Source organism: Anoplopoma fimbria, chromosome 18 (assembly GCF_027596085.1).
Source record: "Anoplopoma fimbria isolate UVic2021 breed Golden Eagle Sablefish chromosome 18, Afim_UVic_2022, whole genome shotgun sequence".
NCBI classification, from domain to species: domain Eukaryota; kingdom Metazoa; phylum Chordata; class Actinopteri; order Perciformes; family Anoplopomatidae; genus Anoplopoma; species Anoplopoma fimbria.
In genome coordinates, this window is record NC_072466.1 from 14,615,757 (window position 1) to 14,631,701 (window position 15,945).

At 38.5% G+C, this 15,945-nt stretch overlaps 1 protein-coding gene across 1 annotated transcript in view; it reads right to left on the reverse strand.

Annotated features, from left to right (window-relative positions):
* The window catches only part of ryr3 (ryanodine receptor 3), a 115,263-nt gene that overhangs the window by 1,935 nt on the left and 97,383 nt on the right, over positions 1-15,945 (reverse strand). Inside the window, exons 78-104 of the mRNA XM_054618316.1 lie at positions 14,860-14,972; positions 14,485-14,536; positions 14,341-14,397; positions 14,086-14,185; positions 13,591-13,670; positions 13,338-13,414; positions 13,170-13,243; positions 11,244-11,324; positions 11,016-11,104; positions 10,795-10,923; positions 10,576-10,680; positions 10,086-10,167; positions 8,666-9,948; positions 8,495-8,547; positions 8,259-8,424; positions 8,017-8,103; positions 6,352-6,546; positions 6,092-6,222; positions 5,794-5,836; positions 4,782-4,909; positions 4,342-4,402; positions 3,503-3,649; positions 2,365-2,499; positions 1,775-1,931; positions 1,593-1,657; positions 1,122-1,222; positions 983-1,034 (exon numbers count right to left, since the gene is read on the reverse strand). Coding sequence (XP_054474291.1) covers positions 983-1,034; positions 1,122-1,222; positions 1,593-1,657; positions 1,775-1,931; positions 2,365-2,499; positions 3,503-3,649; positions 4,342-4,402; positions 4,782-4,909; positions 5,794-5,836; positions 6,092-6,222; positions 6,352-6,546; positions 8,017-8,103; positions 8,259-8,424; positions 8,495-8,547; positions 8,666-9,948; positions 10,086-10,167; positions 10,576-10,680; positions 10,795-10,923; positions 11,016-11,104; positions 11,244-11,324; positions 13,170-13,243; positions 13,338-13,414; positions 13,591-13,670; positions 14,086-14,185; positions 14,341-14,397; positions 14,485-14,536; positions 14,860-14,972 — 3,843 coding nt within the window. The remainder of the gene's footprint in view (positions 1-982; positions 1,035-1,121; positions 1,223-1,592; positions 1,658-1,774; positions 1,932-2,364; positions 2,500-3,502; positions 3,650-4,341; positions 4,403-4,781; positions 4,910-5,793; positions 5,837-6,091; positions 6,223-6,351; positions 6,547-8,016; positions 8,104-8,258; positions 8,425-8,494; positions 8,548-8,665; positions 9,949-10,085; positions 10,168-10,575; positions 10,681-10,794; positions 10,924-11,015; positions 11,105-11,243; positions 11,325-13,169; positions 13,244-13,337; positions 13,415-13,590; positions 13,671-14,085; positions 14,186-14,340; positions 14,398-14,484; positions 14,537-14,859; positions 14,973-15,945) is intronic.

Here is a 15,945-nt window from a genome sequence, read left to right on the forward strand (position 1 = left end):
AAAGTTAGAGTATAGTATGTGACAAAAGTCAAAATAGTCATAATATAGGATGTCGATAAAAGTCATTGTATAGTATGTGAAAAAAAGTCCTCAAATTTTCACAATATAGTATGTCAAAAAACATTAGAAAAATAGTCATAACATAGTATGTTAAAAAACGTCCTAAAAAAGTCTTAGTATAGCTTGTCGAAAAACGTAATAAAATAAAAGTAGTATAGTTTGTCATAAAATCTTTTCTATGCAAATTGTGACAATAATGTGACATATTTATATTTGTGACTGTAATGTGTCAAGAAGGATTGTTGAAATGGGTGATTCCTACCCGTGTCCTACAGAGCTCTCACATGCTCATGGGATACAAGCACTGCATTGGTTTTGATTAGTGAAACGTCCAAATGAGCAACAGGAAATCTACTATTGCAAATTTGGTGAAACGGGCCCGGGGATTTAAAAAAACATTATATATATATATTGTGTGGTACTGTAAGAAAATACGACAGTAATTTATACATCATTAAGTATTATTTAAATTAAGACTGAAACTGAGTGATCCATAAGACCAGCCTTTATTTTCTGCGGAAAAACAAAAAGTGTGTTCACAACATTGAAGCTTTGTGATTTTTTTCTCTAATGGCAGCTGAAAAATGATTACTTTTGCAGCTGTGAGGATCTGCAACAAAGATTATTTTTCAACTACAAAATTTGTGACATAAGAACAGTGCAGGCAAATCAAATAAAAACAACTTGAATCTCAGGTGCACAACAAAGTGGCAAAGTGAACCCACGCATTGCTTCTTCCTTCTGCCGAGCTGTACTTATGCAACATCACAAGTGGGTTGAAATGTTGCACAAGTAAAACCTACTGAAGTTACTGTAACCTTCCTTTGGTCTTAAGATTCATCAGACATCATATCTCACAGGAGAAAATGCTGTAGAGAAGAGAAGCGCAGCTTAAAGATTGGTTTGGAGACTCGTCACATACCTGACCCGTGTGTTCAGTCTCATCCTTGTTAATCAGGTACATCAGGAAGAACCTGCACACAGGAGCAACATGAGGTGTGAAAAATGTCCACATTGTAGATCAGAAATACGGATCGACTTTGATTTGTCGCTGCACTCACAGGTAGTTAGCTAGGTTGTGCTCTTGTAAGGTGTGGGTTTCAAACCCGTGAGGCGTCCGGTCAAAGTAGTCATTCCCGATGCCACAGATGAAGCATTTGGTCTGAAAGAGGAATTAGAGTGGATGTTTACATTTTCATACAGGACCAAAGTATCACTTCTTATACATACCGCAATACCCTTCTTTATTACAGGGCAAATACGAGGATTGTTTTCTGTTATCTTACAGGAGAAGATAGTTACTGTTGTAGATATATTTTCTGCATAATTTCGGTAGACAGTTTTCACATCAGACAAAATGAACCAGGCAAATGCACCAGACTGGGTTTGTTTAAAACAAACCAAAGAGTTTGATTATTAAAGCACCCTTCGTATCAGTATTTTCCTACACATCTATGTATCTGCATATGACTAAAATAAAATCATGTTGTGTCTGAATTGCTAATACAACACAGTTTCTGGTTGAGTCTCACCTCCATGTCCTCCTTCACCTGCTCCTGCTGGTCTCTGAGCTCACCAAAGGCATCAATGATCAAACCTGAAGGAGGGTGCAGCAGTTGTTTGTACGGCACGACTTATAACACATTTGTAGTTACGTTTATGCTTTAGTAAGCAGAACACAGATAAATGACATGACAATGCAAAGATTGTGTACCCTGAATGATGGCCAGCAGAATGACAATGACAAAGAAGAAGAAGGTGATGTCAAACAGGATGCGCCAGAGCTCATAGGGGTCTCCAGCTGGGTCCTCCAACTCGTCTCCAATACCACCACCAGCTCTCACACCCACATACATGTGGAACAAATAACACTGCCAATAGAAAAAAAACAGGAAAGTAACTTTTATCTTCACTTTTTTTTGAGGAAGGGGATCATGAGTAGAGTATTAAAGGCAGTTGTGTCTTCTTTTGTGATGGCTTTTATTTTCGTCCTTCATTTCAGACAAAAAACTAAATTAATTTCACGATGTTACTGAGTATTCAGTTTGCGACTGGAAATTTTGCGTCATCTGGTGCTAGAAGATGATATAAAGCATTCTTTTAGAGGGAGAAAAAACATTTAATTTACCAGTTATGTAGTAAGTCATTTGTGATATTTTTCATTGTTTTTTAAAAATGTATTCTTACTAAAGAATTTTTTTTTTCTAGTCAGTTTAGTTGTCACCTTTGTCCTTGCTGAAGGCTGCAGACATGGAAAGACATTTTTTTCCACTTTTTAAAATGTTCTACTAAATAAATATGTACCGTCATCATATCGTCACACTTCATGTCGGGCTCGTCTTCATCCTCGCTCTTATTGTAGAACTTCCTGAAGAAGTTGAAGGCCACCACGGTGTACAGATAGACGACCACGGCCAGCAAGCCCACGGTCAGCACAAGCTAGCAGGAGAAACAAATCATGAGAATACATTGAAGTACGTACATATCACTGTAACAATTTACCTTTATTTATTCCCAGTAACAATTTGAACGGAGAGTTGAGGGGGCAGCAGTGCCTGTTCTTTTTTTAAATGTAGATTGTTAGAGGAATCTCTGTAGTTTATGTCAGAGAACTGAAATAACATGTCAATGTCAGGGCAGTCTGATTTTTATAGAGTAAGTTCAGCATAAAAGAAGTGCAATATTCTTCGGCCTTGACAGCTGAATTTAGGATTTTATGGGGGCTTTCATCAATATATATATATATTCAGAAACCTTCAGCAATTCAGTAGTTTAAAGTCACAACATTACAGAACTTCTTTCTGAAAAGAACTCCATTTCTATGTGGACAACACCTGGTATATTTACTTTGAGAAAGAAAATAAAGACAATAAAAAGATGAAACCCCCTTGCAGAAGCTAAACATTTCAACCTTTATTCCATTACTTTTAGCCATTTCAACCATTTATTCACTACTTTTTGCTTGTTAACCAATAGTCGTAGATTGACTACTTTTAGCTAAGTATTTTTAACACTTTATCCATTGCAATTTAACTAATTATTTGAGTTGTCATTATTTTTAGCAAGCTATTTTAGCCATTCAAAGCTTCGAGCTAACGGTTCTGACTTCCCAGCTTGTTTGCTATGAAATCACAGTGAGAAGTTAATCAAATTCTATCTCATCTTTAATTTGCCTGATATTCTGGTAAAAATACTAGGTATAAGTTGTTTATACTGTGCTTCACTAAATGACTGCAAACTAGACTGCAGACCACAAACAACATACCTTTACTCTTTTAACAATTACAAACCCTACAAAATGCCCTTAATTTTAAGGCTTTCTAGATCTGAGGAGAAGCCTGGGAGAAGGGAAGATAAGGAAATGCTGCTCTGTCAAATGATTGAGCAGTGATCACCGTTGATGTTCTTATGTGCTCTGGTTCCCTCTGCTGGTTGTACGTACCTGCTTGCCGTTGTGGGTAACGGAAGACAGGATGGTGCGAAGGGTCTTGATGCCCATGGCGATGTCCAGCAGATGGGCAGCAAAGAAGAAGTTGTTGAAGTGCCCGAAAATGGACACGGTGGTGTACCAGATCAGATACAGAAAGTACTGCAGGGAAATAAAGGCAATTCATTAGTGACAAATGATGGGTCCATAAAATATTTTCAAAATCTTTGCATTACTATATATTTGTACATTTGTCTTCAAGCGGGTTCAAAATCTTATTGTACAGTTTGTATAGTATACTATTGGGACATATGTAGATTTTGCATCATTAAATAAACATTTTATTCTCCAGATCTTATTTTTACTCTTATTTTAATTAAATTTTGTCATTAATTGCAAACTAGTCTCTGAGCACAGCCTTCATAGTATTCCAACCTGCATTTCACTATGCACCATTTGTGTGTATGTGTGACAAATACAATCTTTGAAAACAACATCCAAGGTGTTTGCTGGTTGACTCTACTATGATTTAAACTTCTTCAATAACCAGTTAATCTAAACGTCAATTCTGCACTCCTTTCCCAGAAGAACTACCCATAAACTTAACCATTGGCATTTTCCTATTCATAATGCTATACTTTGACTGCTTTCATCTTACATACGACTCTCCTGGTTAAATACATTTAAATAGAAAAATGAATACAAATGATGCTATCTTATCTAACTTATTCAATGAATTACACAAATAACTTTAATAGCCAGAACCCTGATCACAAGTCAAACATTTCAATTTATTCCCCCCCACAGTGCTGTGAATACAAAGTGCTTTTAGTACACACATTACATAAACTTACATTGTCAGTCAGAACCACGCCCATTTTCCAGATGTGGTACTTTGTATCAATGGAGCTCAGCCTGCCAACGAGAAAACAAAATGTTGAATCACAGTAGTGGCATTGCTGTATAGCTCACATGCAAGCATAAAAAAATAAAAATAAACTATAACTATGCATGAGGATTATAAGGTGTTTTATTTTGAGTCCTGCTAATTATCATAAAAAAAATGTGAAGATACTGTATTGTTTATGGTTAAACTCAATGATTGTCTTTTATACCTGAATCCATCCAACAGAACCACCACACCTTTATCTTCAGGTGATGTTCAAACATTCATGCTCGAGTTAAGGCCTAATCTAAAAGCCTTTTGATTCAATTTCAACAACATCTTAAGACAAAGAAACTCATGTTTCTTTTCATTGGTTGTAAATAGAGAAAACAAGAGTTGAGTTCTCACCAGGAGAGCAGGGAAGCTTCCTTCTCTACGGCCTCCACTGTTGGGTCAAAATCCAGAGCGCTCTTATCCAGGCCTAGGAGCTCAGCGATGCGTTCAGCTCCATAAAGGTCACCATATTTGTTGATCACCTAAACATTCAGAGACATAAGAGATCAGCTCGGTCCCAAACATCAAACTGTGAGAAAGAAGTACAGTTTCTGTTTTATAGACGATGCAGCAACGCAGGATGCTCCAGAATCTGTATAATGTATATCCATACTAACCTAACATAACATGTTAACAACTACTGAAACTGCATTACATAAACAATCTTCTAATATGGATTCCAGGAAGAAATGTTATCTATAATATGTCAAATAAGGTGGTCTGGAGAGGAATTGTTCAAGAACCCCTCAATAGGTGACCAACCACGAATCCAAAATGACAGATACAATATTACTACATATCCATTCATTCATTCATTCAATGAAATTTTGAGGAATCATTTTGGGCATGCCCTGATGATGATGTCATGATGTCCACACAACACACAAGAGTACAATTAAAACAGAACAAAATGCACACAAAAAGAAAAAAATATAAAATACATACAACAACCAGAGAAATACAGACAGTGTTAAAAATTGTGACATTCAAAAGCGGAGTAGTTTGTAATCATGGTTTTAAGTTAACCCATAGGTACAATTGTGTTTAGCTTTAATTTGTGTGGTAAAATGTTTCAAGTGTGTGCAGCACAAAAACTGAAACCAGTTTTCGCAAAATAAGTGCTTCAAGCTTTGAAGACACTTGTAAGAGTCAAATACTGACAATAAGACCAATTCAAATTTAATAAGGACATGATATAGGGCCTTTATAGATAAATCGACAACAATGCATGTCACACTTTACTGTAAGAGATGCCCACCATATCTAGTTATATCGTTTATTTCAGTGTAAAGGTATATGGTTGATCAGTTGTCAGTATCACTGCAGTGTCGTTTACTTTGGCCTGATATTCTTCTGAAACACTCACCTTGCGCTTGATAAACTTGTCCCAGTAGTTGCTGGGGAAAGACCTGTAATAGAAAAGTTACAGTTAGTTGTGGAAATGCAATAGTTTAATAAAACTATTTAATTCCCTCCCAAAGTCTGATATATACTGAACAGCTAGGAATGATCATTATTTTCATTATTGATTATTGTTGGGAAGCTAGAATCTACACGGTTGGCATTTGATTTGATTTAATGACTTAGAATGACTGATAGGAAATGAATCAATAACGATCAACAACTAATTTAGTGATTAGGTGTGAGCGAGGCCAGTGACTCACGGGGTGTTGATGACGAGTCGATCCCACTGGCCCTTGATGTCCTCGTCGGACGGCTGTTCGGTGATGTAGAGACCATCAAATTCAAGCTTCCTGGCAATCTCTTTCTCCCTCTTGAACACCACCAAAGGAACCTTGAGGCAAAATATTAAGATGGGTAACTAAAACTGTAGCTTACACACAGGAATCATCTGCAATGAAAATATTATCCGCTTGGTGAAGACAGTCTGTTGAAATAGTAATAGTATCTTAAATATACCGACCTTCAGACAGTAGTACCCGAACAGACAGACGAGTGAGATGACAGTATGGAATATAGCCAGGAAGCGCAGGGTTGGTAACATGTAGCCGCTGCTCTCCTGCAGGACAAACTCATCCATGTCGAACAATGTGTTCGCATCCTCCTCGCCATCCCACGTGTGATCCTCATCTATTTCTTCATCAGCTTCACCAGTGACCTAAAAAGCAAAGAGTAAATTTTGCATATTCACTTTATGATCAGTGTCATTTAAATGTTCTTATTTAATGTTAATATTAACATTAAATAAGAACATTTAAATGACCTTATCTAAACACACAAATTAAAAGCATCCCTGTGAATATACAACGGTCAGAGCTAGTGATGTAGTATAAACAGTGAAAAGACTACTTACTGTAGGTGGGTCAAACAAACAAAGTACTTTTAATCACCAGAGCTATGTATGAGTCTCAAAGTGTAATTGAGTCATTTTGAAGTAACATTTCAATTTTTTTGGTTTTTAGTTCACATACTTATTTTCAGCCAACCCATGATGTTTTTCCTTAACCGAAGTGTTTTTTTTGCCAAAACCTGAAGTTAATTTAGTTGGCTGAACGTTAAATTGTTTCCGCAGTGTAGATGTGTAATTTTAACACGTTACGTGCCACCACCACGCAATGCACTGTTAAGAGGTCGTGTTCATTTCACGTATTTCTGTAAGATCTCGTTGACTTTTTTTTCCTACTACATATTTATTTCTAGTTTTTGGTTTTATTCTTTGTCCTTCAGGTTGCCTAATATGCTTGCTGAAATTGTTAGTGATCATCACATTAAAATCAAGGTGTTTACATAATAATTTCAATGAAACAGCTGGATAGGTCGAGGGATATGTTTGGTATCCCCAAAGAACAGCAATGAAGAAAAAATACCCCTTAGTAACTAAATCAGACTGCTTAAGTATGACATCAGCTCTAGCTAAACTTATGCATGTTTGTATGGAATGAAGATTATGGAAAACTTAAATGTCTAGTCTTGTTACTTTCTTTTACAGAATTTCCGATTTTATATTATTTAGTTTTTGTACATTTGCTTGTGTTGAGACAACATTAGACAATTGAGAAGTTTGACTTCTTGTGTTGAATAAAAAAGGTGGTGTAGAAACACAAGTTAAAGAAACTGAAGAAACAATCACAATTTAAAAGGAAGTACAGTTTTTTTGGCTTTGGGTACTATCTGGGTACGAATCTGAATTGAAGCACTAGAAATATGTAAAAAGTCAAAATATCATCAGAATGTTTTTACAAGAGTGGATTGAAAGAGTGCCATTCAATCGAAAGAGACTGATAAAATGAAATTCAAGCTAAAGTTCCTCTAAAAAAAATGAAATGGTAGCAAATCAAAAACATTAGTTCCGTGTGGACTGAATATAAATGCCAGATTTTCATATTTTCTACATGGTTTTCCATTTTTTTCCTCGAGTTGACCAGTGCTCTTTTAATAAGGTCATCCTGTTGAACCCTCTTTTTCTGAAATGGTTTAAAAGCACCAACTGTTTAACTCTAAGCATCCAACTCCTACTACTAAAGCGTAGTAGAGGGAATTGCAAATTACTTGGCATTTTCTTTTCCAAATTTCTGGAAATTCAGTTAAAATTTGCGCTACATTTGGATGGAAACTTAGCTTGAGTTACCTTGTAGAAGAGAAGAATGAAGTTGATGGCAAAACACACAAACAGAGCCAGGAAACGCAGGTTGTAGAAGTTACGGGCCAGGTAGTTCTGTAGTAAAAAGGTTTGATTAACTGCAAGATTAATAACTTTGTAATCGCCTGTGTACATTTGGGGGAAAAAAACAGGTATGAGTTCCGAAACCAACAATGCTGAGGAGCAAGACATTTTGAAACAATTTAAAAGAAAGCATAAGTAGGGCTCACCAGCAACTTGGTCAGATAGACCTTCAGAACAGCAAAGATAGTCCACATGAAGGCCGGTGAAGCCTCTTTAGGCTGACTAGATCTGGCCTTGGGCTTCTCCTCCACCACTGGCGCCTTGGCCTCCTCCTCCTTCTTTGGCTTATCCTCCTTCTCCTGGTTCTCTGTGCTGTATTCAAAACAGTTTGTTTTATTTTATATGATAATAATTCATTTTCCTCACACCTAATTTTACTCACTCTGCCTTCTCCTGTCCGCTCTCGGGCTTCTCGACAGGCTTGGCAGCAGCTTTCTGTAAGGGGAGAATTATATTCTAAATGGCTGAGAGACTGAATGGAAGTGATAATGAAAACCAGAATTTTACAAATTATTTATCACACAGATGAAGTTATTGAATTGTGACTACAAACCTTCTTTTGATCAGTTGTGGAGGTCTCTGCACTCAACTCAGAAATATCACCCAGGCCCGGCTCCACATGTTTTCCTCCTTCCCTCTTGGGATTCGACAGCATCTCCAACATCGCATCAACCTCTGAGTCGCCTGCTGGTGCCATGGCTGTATCTAAGCTTCCTGATGACTCTATGGCCTCCATCTTCTCTCCTTCAATAACATCTCCGTGAATACGGAACTGGGTTGGGTCAGGCATGTTTCCGAGGATGTCAGTCACCTTTATGTTCTTGGCTCCCTCAACCAGGCCACCGCCAAACATGGAGGACCAGATGACATGGAAGAACCCAAAGATGAGGCTGTAGATTCCCTTGAAAAAGCCGATGAAGAGCATCCAGAAGAATGAGAAGAAGCCGGTAATAATCTCCTTGACGCCCAGCTTCTTGATTTTCTTGAACTGCTTGCGTGCGTTTTTAACAGAAAACATTTGGTGGACATGGCCGATCTTCTTCTTGACTGAGCGGCATACGGTGGTGAAGGCTGAGGCAGACTCCAGGGAACCCTCTTCCTCTCCTGCCAGCTCGTCCAGGATACTGTGTAACTCTTCCTCTTCCTCCTCCTCAGGTTGTTCAACCACATCTGGCTCAGAGATCTGCGAGGCCAGCTGCATCTCAAAAATGGTGTCCTCACAGAAATTCACAAACATCTCCATCTTCTCGCTCTCCGTGCCCTCGTTGACCACATCAAAGATGAACTGACGCTTGGACTCTTTGACCTGTGGCTTCTCCCACTGCTCACGGCTCGACTCGCTAATCTCAAAGTACACCCTCTCTATCCGCTTTGCACTGCCCATGGTTTCAATACGACCCAGATAAGGCTCAAAGTACCTAAGCACACTCTCTGCAAGGTCTAAGAAGGTGGCGAGCCTAGAGTCGTGTGGCATGTGTTCAGACAGGTTTGTCAGCAGCACTGCCACATTGAAGCCGATATCTTTGGCTGGCTCGTGGAACCGCTCCACGAAGTCCTTATAATTGAACATGTCATTCTCATCAGCCTCCGTACACGAGAGCAAGAATTCAATCTCAGACTGGCTGTACTGCATCTGGCTCTCCATTGACTTCTGGAACTCCTTCTTTGAAATAATGCCTTTGCACTCAGGGTCGTACTCTCTGAAGCTGTCAGAGGACGTCAGGTCCTTCAGTTTGAGGAACATATCAAAGAACTTGAGGATCATCTCCACATTGTTAGAAGACTCCACCAGGGTGTCAACCATCTGCTTTCCAATTGTTCCGTTCACCACATTACCTGATCACACACAAACACAATGCATTATGAACTACATGATTTATACTAAAGAACAATAAACGTGTGCTTGAACTGTGTCGACATGTTTGTGTTCTTGTTAATTTCTTTGTCAGCTAATGACAAATTCAGGCTCTTACCCTCTAGCAGAGACAGCAACATGATAACCATGTCCTTCTGTAAATCCATCAGCTCCTTCAACAGCTCGATCTGACTGGCGTCCTACAAGGAGATAAGAGTCTTTATGTTAAAGCTTTGCTCTGTTTTGAGTTTTCCTGAAGGAAGAACAAAACAAATATACTCCAAATGTTCACCTCAGTAATGTATTTGAATGCCTTTACTACAAGGTAATCATTAAAGAGGCCCAATAGAAGTTGTGTAAAATGTCTTAAATTACTAACCTATCATAGTTTTATGTCATAATGTTTTATGCTTGAAGATATTGATATGAGATATATTGATAAGTGAGATATATTTTTGGGGTCACAAGATGTTAAAAGTAGCAAGAAGGAAGAGAGTACTTCTATTGAACAAAATAATTGATTGTTACAGTTGTATCCTCTCATGCTGAACTATAATATTTTGTAAGGAGATGCTTTTCAAGTAGAAGAATTACAAGGTTTATTGTACCTGAGACAGCTTCATTTGCATGTTGGCAAACACATGCAAGAAGCCAACAACTGCATCCCAAAGTCTGCTGTGAGCCAAACTCTGCTGGTTCCCAATACACGGGCCCTGTAGGAAAGAGATGATGGGAAAGAAAGAAAAAAACACATGATGAAATATTTTACTAATTTCAATCTTTACATTGTGGATTTAATAGTGTTGACCCAGGGATCAGCTTCTTACCTGAATATACTCAGTCAGTGAGTTGAATATCTGCTTGGCAACAGATAAAGCTTTGGAGAAGTTGACTTTTCCAGTCTCATCAATGATATCTTTGCCAGAGTAGTACCAGTAGAAGTCACTGATAGATTCCTAGAAAGCAGGATCACATGGATAGCCAATGAAAATGGTGGTGCTAGTAGTATTAGTGTGTGAACATTTTGCATTTTGTGTGTTTTACACACCTGCAGACGTAGCAGATAGTCAACGGTGCTGATAATGATGTTGACTGTGGTTGTGTTTCCAGTTTGGGTTCTCAGGAAGTTCTGGAAATCTGACAGAAATAAATAGTTTCTCATCCATGCCCTTCCTCTTATGGATCACTGTGCCATCGTGGCGCAGTACAGAAACAAGTCATACAAACAAAACAACGCTCCATGAAGACTTTAAAATAACCATAAGAACAAGCTCACCTCCGTTGTGTCCCTCGCATAGAAGTTGCAGAAACCGAAACAAATCTTTAGTAAATTCATCATTCTGTAGCACCTTGGAACCTTAGAAGAAAATAAATCTTGGTTACAACAACTATGACCCTACCGAAAACAATTTGAGTTTTTACTTATTCAAAATAGCAAGGTCTGTAAAACCTCCTCAGAAGCAATTACTATGAGGCAAGCAGGACACCTTTCATGTTCAATACATAATTGAAGTCCAGGGCCTTTAGATTGCAGGTTTTAAACTGAATCCAAAGTGCTTTTTGTAAAAATGCCCTTAAACAACAATGAAACACAACATTTCCATAAGCTGGAGGAAGCTTGACAACTTTCACATGTAGGCGTGGGTTTGAGCCTGATGAAAGGGGTCATTCCAAGAAAAAAGCCGTGGACAGACCTGGTTACACAATTCACTTAAGAAAATCAACCAGATAATCCAGTGCACAAATACCTTTCTGTGAGCAATCAGACCATGTGAAAGTTTACATTTGTATGGAAACCAGCTTTGTGAAATATGCCCCAAATCCAAAGCAAGACAAAGCTTTGCTTAGGCTGTGGAAGAGTCCACAAACCTTCAGTCAAACCCTTGAGATATGTCACTGATAGCCTTAGAAAAACAGCTTTGAGCATCAGTATTAGGGTTTGCATTAGTAAATGGTAACATGAAAGGAATATGAACAAATAACACACAAAAGGACAGGCAATGTATTCTCGCGGATCGACTTTTTGTGTACACTCTACATGCAATTTGTCCCTTTAGACATCTGGGGGAGGGAGAGACTGGGTACCGAATACAGCAGGTAGTATGAACCACAGAAATGAGACATTCAGGGTGGAAGCATAGCCATGTCAGGATGATCTGAATTTGCTATTTACCCCGCTGATTGTTGGCTGCCATCGATGTTTTTTTTTTTAAAATGACAGGAAGGAGACAAACAATACACAAAGACATAAGCAAAAAGAGAGGACATTGGATTACAATACAAAGAATTATGAATTTATCCTCTACGAGTGAAAAACAAAGTCATGCAGTTAAAGAGAATAGTTTTAGAGGGGGTGGAGATCAGAGGCCTGGTGTGAGTCTATGTTGTATCAAGATGAGTACCGAATAAGAATTAAGTTATGGGGAAAAACAGTAACACTGACACAAGTAGTAACACTGAATTGTTTAACACAGAACTCGGTGGAAATGTTTAGCAGAGGACTGAATGATGAAAAGACGAACATAGTTTGATGTGAAAAGCGTCAAGTGAAGAGTGTTTGTGTTGAAAGTTGGAGAGAGGTTCATTTTAATGCTGGACCATGTCCCTTTAGACGGGTTTTGTACTGTTAACAGCCACTCAATAACCACTGCTGTGAAATAGATGACAACATACATACATTCTTTAATATGATCATAAAGGTTAAAAGAAATCGGTTTTATAATTCTAATAAATCCCATGGTAAATATTACACAGTCCCATAATATATATTTAAAACTCCTGCTTGTTTTACTGCAAAAGTAGACGTAAAAGACAACACACTCCCGACTTAAATGGCTTCAAGACTGTAGCGCAAGCAGCAAACTATTTGTATTAATCAAAATTCACATTAATAGCAAAGTTATTTTGATTATTTCATCTACAAGGGCCATACAGAAACTACTAATTAGGAACTAGCATTTATTAACCGCTTTCTAACGACACAGAGGTTATGCAGTTGTCATGGTTCAGCATTACTTTAGTGAAGGGAAAAAGATGTGTGTTTTGTTGTTTTGTGAACAAGAGTAAAAACATGTGCTTTCAACAGTGGGGATCTCCTGAACTTCACAAGAAAACTATGTCAAAAATGTGATGCTCAGAACACTGAGGAGGGGAAAACAGGTAGAATCAGATTGCCCATCTGGAAAGACTTCTCTTAACTTACTTGAACCTTCCTCTGTCACCATACCAAGTCCTTCTGCTTTGTTCTGCCTTTCAAATGCATTTAAGTCCAAGACACTGGGGAAAGAAAAATCAAAAAGTAAAATAGAAGCACTTGATGTAAGCACAGAAATGATCATTTTTAAGAATAGATAATATAACAGTATAGTACCTGCAAGACTGCATCAGTCCTGAGAGACTCTTGAAAAAGCCTGCATCTCTTTTCTCTTTCAGGTAATCAAGCATTTTCTGGGATAAGGGAAAAAGCATTAAACATCCTACTGTCAAAAACAAGTGCTACTCCAGTGTAATTTCTGAATATGTTGTGGGTGTATATGATGATGGTTGGACTGAAGAATAAGAATGATACAGTAGATAGGACAAAAAGATGAAAATAGTTGGATATTTTAGCTGCTTAATCTGACCTGCTGAACTTGCACATTGCCTCCATTTAAAATGGAGATTCCTAGTTTGAGGGTGCATGTCACCATGGGGCCCAGACGTCCTGATGAAAAAGGATAAGATAAAAGCTGCAAGTCAACAACATGAAGGACAAAAAAAGGTTTGTGTGATAATAAAGGATAAATCACAGCAGCAGATCAGAGGGTCTGTAAAAGAAAACACAATGTGTGTGTTTGCATTTGGCAAGGATATATTTCAGGCTATCAAAACATATTACATAATGTTTGAGATGGCAGGTCAGCTTTTTTGCAGTAAAATGGTCTTATGCATATTCATCATTTCCCCCAGAATGATATGCTTGTCATCGTTGAAAAACCTTTGAATTGCATTTAAACTTCATGTAGCTATCTCCCCAGAAAAAAAGCACTTCATAAAACAGCAGAAAGTTTTACAGAATTATTTCCCTAAAACTGCTTTCACAATGTCGAGCTGCAGAAACGATCATTGCTCATTGCTACCTTTACTGGCGCTGATCATCTGCAGCACCATTTCTGCGGCCCCACGGGCGTGCAGCCTCGCCTGCTGATACAGGATCTTTTGCTTTTCCATCTCTTTTTCCTGAGTAGCAAAACAGATGAGCAATCATAATCAGCATAAACTTTAATGTACCTGTTGTAATTATTTGCAGGTTGCAGAGTTTTGGTTTTCTAAGATTGTTTTTTAAGACTGTGACAGACATTGTTATGAGGATATCTGCCTGAATGAGAGAATACCTCGAATGTCTTTTCTTTCCCCTCCTCCTCTTCTTCCTCCTCATCCTCTGCACAGCTCTGAAGACACAAAGGTCAACATTCATGTCGTTAACTCAAGTCTTTCCAGAATTATTTAAACATCAAAAATAACTAAAAGGCCACTACCTTTGCCATCATGTCTGCATACGCAATATACAAAGGATCTTCTTCCAAGTGACTGAAAAGAAGTGAGGTCACAACAAATATCAAAAAAATGTATCATTATATTTTATACTACATGCAACAAGAGCTCTCTTTGTTAAACAATCCAACTACTACAACCTCATTGATTAAAGCATCTGTATCATCTCTTAGAATGTCACTGTTGAGTCAATTGAAATACCCGATACAACTAATTAATGAGGAAATTATTATAACACTAGCACATTTAAAATAAACCACAGATAAACCAAAAATGTGTAATATCTTCCATCATACCTTTGCCTTTCAAAAAGCACATTGAAAGAAATATGTTCACGTTCAGTAATTTAACTCTCTCACCTTCTCTCCGTCAGAGCGTTGTGGCTGAAGTGGAGGATGAGTTGGTGGAGAGGATCTGGCTGGATCTCAGCCACCTCCTCTTCCTCCTCCTCCACAATTTTCATTGGGGTTTTCTGCAAGAGTCCACAGGTGTAAACAGTTAGCACTGTCTCATCTGATCACAAATCATCCCTCTAATAAAATATATATATTGTTTTATCTTCCAAAAAACACTGACAATTGTGCCCATTCACACATTTGTCAAAAACACTGTAATGAGTCGGTAACATTCAACGAGCAGTAGCATGCAGATGCTTTTTTGTCATGTCCTGGTGATCCGTGGAAAGGACAGGGCGAAGAAGTTAAGAGTGGATGATGAACAGCGTTGAATCCAGTTTTCAAATACATGCATGTTACAGCAAACAGATGTAAGCAGTAAGCCATTTGGTGGGATGACTTTGAACATGAAGAATGACACTAACAGTATAGGAGCCTTACAAAGAGAGACTACACAAATGTCCACGAGTCCAAACTGATTTTGACATACTTGTAGAATAAAACTTTTTTTTAAATCCCCAGCATGAAGCAACTGTATCTAAGTCTGTACTTTATTCAAATTCAGTGGCACAGTTTTAGTGTCTTTATGAATTTTCTGTGCATCTGCTTACTAAGATCTAATGAAATGTGATCTTCACATGACTACGCAAGCATGCCACTGACGTCACGGCCACAGAACGTACTGTAACGTCACCTTTACACTCACACTACAGACTTACAGAGTACAGCGAAAAGACAACTGATGGGTTGGATCCTGGTCTGACAGCCAAACATCTAGTGACTCCTATTCAGAGGCCCTCCTTACCACTGCGCTCAGAAAGGCATAGCCTGCTTTCCTAGAGCTGTGAGCGCCGGAGCTGGCCCTGTGTTTCCTGAGTTGGTCATGCAGCCTCTGACCCCTGACGGATCTCTGTTTGAAGGGTTTTGCGCGCCTAGAGCGAGGGCCGCCCCTGGGTGCTTTCGGCGAGGTCCCCACCCGGGCACGATCCCAAGGCTCGACGGGCGCAGAGCTAAAGAAGCATTCGGCAGACAGGACTGGCAGAGGGGTGC